Source organism: Ambystoma mexicanum, chromosome 5q (genome assembly GCF_040938575.1).
Source record: "Ambystoma mexicanum isolate Mex_15411 chromosome 5q, UKY_AmexF1_1, whole genome shotgun sequence".
NCBI classification, from domain to species: Eukaryota; Metazoa; Chordata; class Amphibia; order Caudata; family Ambystomatidae; genus Ambystoma; species Ambystoma mexicanum.
The window spans coordinates 1,371,800,324-1,371,808,381 of NC_090933.1; the positions used below are offsets into that span (position 1 = coordinate 1,371,800,324).

General features: G+C 48.8%; 1 protein-coding gene across 1 annotated transcript in view; it reads left to right on the top strand.

Annotated features, from left to right (window-relative positions):
* Nucleotides 1-7,132, top strand: part of LOC138498172 (E3 ubiquitin-protein ligase TRIM69-like) — a 171,806-nt gene extending 164,674 nt beyond the window's left edge. Inside the window, exon 5 of the mRNA XM_069622057.1 lies at nt 755-7,132. Within this exon, the coding sequence (XP_069478158.1) occupies nt 755-1,287 (533 nt within the window). The 3' untranslated portion in view covers nt 1,288-7,132. The remainder of the gene's footprint in view (nt 1-754) is intronic.
* The last annotated feature ends 926 nt before the right edge of the window (nt 7,133-8,058 follow it).

Sequence of the window (8,058 nt, forward strand, 5' to 3'; positions counted from 1 at the left end):
AAAAGACGATTGAATAAAGATCCATTAATTCACTTTCTTGTGTGAAAGAATCTTTCAATATCTTTTATAGAAAGAGTGATCTGTAATATCTGTAACTTCATTCCTGTCTGTACTAGTGCCTCTTGAATATCATGTATCTATTGCTGTATATCCTGGAGGTCTGAGGTCTGATTCCTGCATTCTTCTTTCTGCTGCCCACGCTGACTGGTCCCTGGGAAAGCAAGCATCAGCTCATGTTTGCCCATAGCTCCTGTGTCATGTTTGACAGGTGCCAGTGAATCAGTTCACTGTGGCACAGAGATGCTGGGGCCTCCTGCAGTGTGGCATGGATCTCCTGGGAATTCTAAGCATGGACAGGACTGGTCCAGTTGGCCTGCTCTAGCCCTTTGGCCCAAAGAACTATTTTTATTGTAGAAGAGGAAATATGATATAGTGGGAGACACAAATTACCACTGATGATTGGATGAAAATACTAAAGTCAACCAGTGGGAGGAGATGTCAAACAACGTCTGTAGCGGACACCCACTTGCATTTTGTGCTGGGCTTGTGTTACGGTACTTTCTTTGTGAAAATCATCAGCACCACGCGCCATGGTTTTTATGTGTCCTTGTCTTCTGACACTCATTTACCAAGGAAATGTAAATGCCAATATCCAATCTTCTGTTCTCCACCAGGACTTGGTTGTTTTTTGCTATGGTTTGCCAAATAACATGAACATTAACGACATTAACTGCCTTTTTTTTTCTTTCTGCAGTGAATGTTTCTGTGAATCCGAATACAGCCCATAAAAACCTTGTTCTTTCCAAAAATGGGACCGAAATGGAAAGTAGTGAGAGCGAGCAGAGTGTTACTGAAAGTCCAGAGAGATTTTCACATAGCCACTGTGCCCTGGGATCAGCTGCAGTAACTTCAGGACAGCAGTACTGGGAGGTGACAATATACCTGCCTGGGAGATCGGTCAGCTCACTGGGCCAAAAACAATGGGCTCTGGGAGTCGCCAAAGAATCTGTCCAAAGAAATGCGACTAACAGCACGACCCTGGAGAACGGGATCTGGGCGATCTATCAAGAGTTTGCAACCTATTACAGAGTTGGTGAAGCGGGGGCAGTGGTAACATTACCCAATCCTCCCCAAAAGCTTGGCGTGCTACTAGACTATGAGGGGGGGTTGGTGTCATTCTACAGAGCCGAGACCCAGGAACACATCTACACGGTCACGGCCGACCTAAACCAGAAAACCTTCCCTTACTTCTGTATGTATTCTGGCATACGCATGGAGCTTAATTAGAGTCATAAGTCAAATGTTACATAATAATACCCTGAATTAGACAGAACAGGTCAGTGCTGCTTACGTTAGGGAAAATAAATGACATTTAGACAAATCTCCATTCAACAACTCATGACCCGGGCCGTGAGCTGAATGGCAGGACCGGAAGCAAACAAAGACAGACTGCCTCATGGACAGACTGTCTTACTTCCAAATCCAAACAGTATGAAGTCCCTCCTTCCACCACGTTTTGCCCCAGATGATAATCCCTCCATGTACCCACAACCCCAGACCACTTCATGACATAATATCTGTTTCACATACTTGGCTGCAAAATGTTTGCACTTCTGAAATATTATTTGGAAATGTGTTGTCTTCCCAGAGTTTGCTTGTGAAAGAACATTTGGTGGCCCATTTTCTTATTTTACTCGCCTCTCCCGTGGCTTCATGGCCCACTGTTCACAGGTTGTCTTGGCTATTGAGGTCTACTCTCCTCTCCTGTGGCTTCATGGCTCACAGTTCACAGGTGGTCTTGGCTGTTGAGGTCTACTCTCCTCTCCTGTGGCTCCATGGCTTATTGTGCACAGGTGGTCTTGGCTGCTGGGGTATACTCTCCCCTCCTGTGGCTTTATGGCTGAGTGTTCAGAGGTGGTCTTGGCTGTTGAGGTCCACTCTCTTCTCCTGTGGCTTCATGGCTCACTGTTCACAGGTGGTCTTTTCTGTTGAGGTCTACACTCCTCTCCTGTGGTTTCATGGCTCACTGTTCACAGGTGATCTTGGCTGTTGAGGTCTGGTCTACTCTCCTCTCCTGTGGCTTCATGGCTCACTGTTCAGAGGTGTTCTTGGCTGTTGAGGTCTACTCTCCTCTACTGTGGCTTCAAGGCTCACTGCTCAGAGGTAGTCTTGGCTGGTGAGGTCTGGTCTACTCTCCTCTCTTGTGGCTTCATGGAGCACTGTTCAAAGGTGGTCATGGTTATTGAGGTCTACTCCCCTCTCCTGTGGATCATGGCTCACCGTTCAGAGGTGGTCTTGGTTGGCGAGGTCTACTCTCCTATCTTATGACTTCATGTTCATCTGTTGCCCCTCCCTTGCCTCGTCGCGCCTTGAAACACTTGTGTATAGGCACGTTATAAATTCCACGTCATATCATATCATGGCTCACTGTTCAGAGGTGGTCTTGGCTGTTGAGGTCTACGCTCCTTTCCTTGGCTTCATGGCTCACTGTTCAGAGGTGGTTTTGGCTGTTGACATCTACTCCCCTCTCCTGTGGCTTCTTAGGTCACTGTTCACCGGTGATCTTGGCTGTTTAGGTTTTCTCTCCTCTTCCATGGCTTCATGGCTCACTGTTCAGAGGTGGTATTGGCTGTTGAGGTCTACTCTCCTCTCCTGTGGCTTCATGGCTCACTGTTCACAGGTTGTCTTGACTGTTGAGATCTACTCTCCTCTACTGTGGCTTCATGGTTCATTGCTCAGAGGTGGTCTTGGCTTTCGAGGTCTGGTCTACTCTCCTCTCCTGTGGCTTCATGGCCCACTGTTTACAGGTGGTCTTGGCTGTTGAGGTCTACTCTCCTCTCCTCTGGCTTCATGGCCCACTGTTCACAGGTGGTCCTGGCTGTTGAGATCTTCTCTCCTCACTTGTGGCTTTATGGTTCACTATTCAGAGGTGGTCCTGGCTGTTGAGGTCTGGTCTATTCTCCTCTCCTGTGGCTTTATGGCCCACTGTTCAGGGGTGGTCTTGGTTGTTGAGGTTTACTCTCCTCTCCTGTGGCTTCATGCTTCACTGTTCAAGGGTGATCTTGGCTGTGGAGGTCCACCCTCCTCTCCTGTGGCTGCATAGGTCATTGTTCACCAGTGATCTTGGCTGTTTAGGTTTTCTCTCCTCTTCCGTGGCTTCATGGCTCACTGTTCAGAGGTGGTCTTGATTGTTGAGGTCTATTCTACTCTCCTGTGGCTTCATGGCCCACTGTTCACTGGTGGTCTTGGCTGTTGAGATCTACTCTCCTCTCCTGTGGCATCATGGCTCACTGTTCAGAGTTGGTCTTGGCTGTTGAGGTCCACCCTCCTCTCCTGTGGCTTCATAGGTCATTGTTCACCAGTGATCTTGGCTGTTTAGGTTTTCTCTCCTCTTCCGTGGCTTCATGGCTCACTGTTCAGAGGTGGTCTTGGCTGTTGGGGTCTACTCTCCTCTCCTTTGGCTTCATGGCTCACTGTTCACAGGTGGTCTTGGCTGTTGTGATCTACTCTTCTCTACTGTGGCTTCATGGTTCACTGTTCAGAGGTGGTCTTGTCTTTTGAGGTCTGGTCTACTCTCCTCTCCTGTGGCTTGATGGCCCACTGTTTACAGGTGGTCTTGATTGTTGAGGTATATTCTACTCTCATGTGGCTTCATGGCCCACTGTTTAGAGTTGGTATTGGCTGTTGAGGTCTACTCTCCTCTCCTGTGGCTTCATGGCTCATTGTTCAGAGGTGGTATTGGCTGTTGAGGTCTACTCTCCTCTTCTGTGGCTTTATGGTTCACTGTTCAGAAGTAGTCTTGGCTGCTGAGTTCTGGTCTACTCTCCTGTGGCTTCAAGGCTCACTGTTCGGAGGTGGTCTTAGCTGCTGAGGTCTGGTCAACTCTCCTCTCCTGTGGCTTCATGGCTCACTGTTCAGAGGTGGTCTTGGCTGTTGAGGTCTACCCTCATCTTCTGTGGCTTCATGGCTCACTGTTCAGAGGTGGTCTTGGCTGCTGAGGTCTGGTCTACTATCCTCTTCTGTTGCTTCATGGCCTACTGTTCAAAGGTGGTCTTGGCTGTTGAGGTATACCCTCATCTCCGGTGGCTTCATGGCTCACTGTTCAGAGGTGGTCTTGGCTGCTGATGTCTACCCTCCTCTCCTGTGGCTTCATGCTTCACTGTTCAGGGGTGGTCTTGGCTGTTGAGGTCTACCCTCCTCTCGTGTGGCTTCATGGCTCACTGTTCACAGGTTGTCTTGGCTTTTGATATATACTCTTCTCTACTGTGGCTTCCTATTTTACTGTTCAGAGGTGGTCTTGGCTGTTGAGGTCTGGTCTACTCTCCTCTCCTGTGGCTTCGTGGCCCACTGTTCAAAGATCGTCTTGGTTGTTGATGTCTACCCTCCTCATCTGTGGCTTCATGGCTCACTGTTCAGAGGTGGTCTTGGCTGTTGAGGTCTACTCTCGTCTCCTGCTTCTTCATGGCCCACTATTCACAGGTGGTCCTGCCTGTGGAGGTCTACTCTCTTCTCATGTGGCTTCATAGATGGCCCACTGTTCACAGGTGGTTTTGGCTGTTGAGATCTGCTCTCCTATCCTGTGGCTTCATGGTTCACTGTTCAGAGGTGGTCTTGGCTGTTCAGGTCTTGTCTACTCTCCTTTCCTGTGGCTTAATGGCTCACTGTTCAGAGGTGGTCTTGGCTGCTGAGGTCTTCTCTACTCTCCTGTGGCTTCATGGCCCACTATTCAGAGGTGGCCTTGGCTGTTGAGGTCTACTCTCCTTTCCCGTGGCTTCATGGCTCACTGTTCAGAGGTGGTCTTGGCTGTTGAGGTCTACTCTACTCTCCTGTGGCTTCATGGCCCACTATTCAGGGGTGGCCTTGGCTGTTGAGGTCTGGTCTACTCTCCTCTCTTGTGGATTCATGGCTCACTGTACAGTGGTGATCTTGGCTGTTGAGGTCTACTGTTCTCTTCTGTGGATTCATGGCTCACTGTTCACAGGTGGTCTTGGCTGTTGGGGTCTAGTCTACTCTTTTTTTTCTTCATGGTCCATTGTTCAGAGGTGGTCCTGGCTGTAGAGGTCTTCTCTCCACTCCTGTGGCTTCATGGTTCACTATTCACAGGTGTGTTGGCTTTTGAGGTCTACTCTCCTCTCCTGTGGCTTCATGGCCCACTGTTCAGAGTTGGTCCTGGCTGTTGCGGTCTACTCTCCTCTCCTGTGGCTTCATGGCCCACTGTTCAGAAATGGTCTTGGCTGTTGAGGTCTATTCTTCTCTCCTGTGGCTTCATGGCTCATTTGCAGAGGTGGTCTTGGATGTTGAGGTCTACTCTCCTCTCTTGTGGCTTCATGGCCCATTGTTCAAATGTGGTCTTGGTTGTTGAGGTATACTCTCCTCTCCTGTGGCTTCATAGCTCACTGTTCAAAGATGGTCCTGGTTGTTGAGGTCTACTCTCCTCTCCTGTGGCTTCATGGCTCACTGTTCAGAGGTGGTCTTGGCTGTTGAGGTCTGGTCTACACTCCTCTCCTGTGGATTAATGTCTCACTGTACAGAGGTGATCTTGGTTGTTGAGGTCTCCTCTCCTCTCCTGTGGCTTCATTGCTCACTGTTCAGAGGTGGTATTGGCTGTTGAGTTCTACTCTCCTCTCCTGTGGCTTCATGGATGGCCCACTGTTCACCGGTGGTCTTGGCTGCTGAGATCTGCTCTCCTCTCCTGTGGCTTCATGGTTCACTGTTCAGAGGTGGTCTTGGCTGTTCAGGTCTTGTCTACTCTCCTTTCCTGTGGCTTAATGGCTCACTGTTCAGAGGTCGTCTTGGCTGTTGAGGTCTTCTCTACTCTCCTGTGGCTTCATTGCCCACTATTCAGAGGTGGCCTTGGCTGTTGAGGTCTACTCTCCTTTCCTGTGATTTCATGGCCCAATTTTCAGAGGTATTCTTGGCTGTTGGTGTCTACTCTCCTCTCCTTTGGCTTCATGGCCCACTGTACAGAGGTGGTCTTGGCTGTTAGGGTCTACTTTCCTCTCCTGTCGATTCATGTCTCACTGTTCAGAAGTTGTCATGGATCACTGTTCCGAGGTGGTCTTGGCTGTTGAGGTCTACTCTCCTCTCCTGTGGCTTCATGGCTCACTGTTCACAGGTGGTCTTGGGTGTTGAGGTCTACTCTACTCGCCTGTGGCTTTATGGCTCACTCTCCAGAGGTGGTGTTGGCTGTTGAGGTCTACTCACCTCTCCTGTGGCTTCATGGCTCACTGTTCACAGGTGGTCTTGGCTGTTGGGGTCTAGTCTACTCTTTTGTGGCTTCATGGTCCATTGTTCAGAGGTAGTCATGGCTGTTGAGGTCTACTCTCCACTCCTGTGGCTTCATGGTTCACTATTCACAGGTGTGTTGGCTTTTGAGGTCTACTCTCCTCTCCTGTGGCTTCACGGCTCACCGTTCAGAGGTGGTATTGGCTGTTAAGGTCTACTCTTCTCTCATGTGGCTTCATGGCTCACTGTTCAGAGGTGGTCTTGGCTGTTGAAGTCTACTCTCCTCTCCTGTGGCTTCATGGCTCACTGTTCAGAGGTGGTCTTGGCTGTTGGGGTCTACTCTCCTCTCCTGTGGCTTCATGGCTCACTGTTCAGAGGTGGTCTTGGCTGTTGAGGTCTACTCCCTTAGATATAGCCTCTTTGCATGAACATCGGTCTTGTAAGCAGGGTGTGATGGGGTGGGCACTCCATTTCCACTTCAGCATGAAGCGCAGGTGTACAGACTGAGTATGAAAGAGGCCTGGTAAAAGGTAGGGAGGATCTGTAGCCAAGGACAAAAGAGCTTTCTAGCATGTTCTAGCAGGGCGTGTTTACTCACTGTATTGGCTGTGTAGGGAGAGATTCTCACGCCGTATATTTCCCTATCAGCAAAATGACATTGCAGCAATGTATCTGCTGGGCTGCACTGTCAGATCGCAATGGACTATTGAGTCTCCACCCTCACCTGGATAATCCCCCGAAACCGCATGGACATTGTAACAACGCAACGCCCCGCTCATCTGGGCGTCTATGCACAAGGACCTATACACCTGCAAAGCAGCGTGAGTGGTCCCTTCTCTGTGTTGTTGCAATTGCAGAGCTTTTCTGGTGGATCCAATGTCCCAAATAAATACAAAATACAAACACATCAGTGTGCACTTTAATGTCTCACTTACATCGCCCTGTGGTGGTCACTTATGTGGTAGAGGCTCCTGCTGATATATTTGTCCATTTTGTTCCTTGTAATCTTGGCAGTTGTAGGTCTTTTTGCACTGCATGTATTTATTTTTTAATTATTTATTTTTTGGATTTGTAAGGCGCACTACAGCCCATGGGCATCGAGGCGCTGTAAGAAAATGTAAGTAGGCTTGCATCGGGGTTACAGGAGAGCTTGCCCCAGGTTGATACAATTGCTTAGTTACAGTGAGTTATTAGACCCAAAACAGGTTGCATTGCAAGATACAGTACATAGTATGAGAACAACAGAGGGCACAAAGCACAGTGCAGGTTAGAAGGGGAGGCCGTCATACAAAGAGGCTGGTTTTTAATGCCTTACGGAAGGCCGCATGAGATCGATCAATCTGATTTGGGCTGGGAGGGTGTTCCAGTATGCCGCTGCCATGGTTGGGAAGAAAGTATGACTTTCTGTCTGTCATGTGCCTGTTCAGGTTTATAGCTCAGATATTCACCATGTTAAGTATTCCTTAAAATGGTAGGACTGAAAAGAGGAAGAGGTTGGTTATGTGATGTTATGACAATTCACATTTATAAGGCACAGTTTTCATGCCCAATGGGTCACAGTGGTACTTCTCTGAGAAAAGGTGCAGGATAAACGCAGACTATACAGCCATCATAAATATCAGATGGATAGCCATTGCTATCTGACTTCCAGGCAGCATGTACTGGAGTGCTGTGGCTTGCGAGGAAAACAAATGCTTACCACATGTTCCGATATTCTTTTATTGGGTTTTTATAATGTGCCTATACACAAGTGTTTCAAGGCGCAACAAGACAAGACGGGGGGCGGCAGGGATAACAAAACAAAAACTGTCCTACTGGGTCTAGTGGCATTCG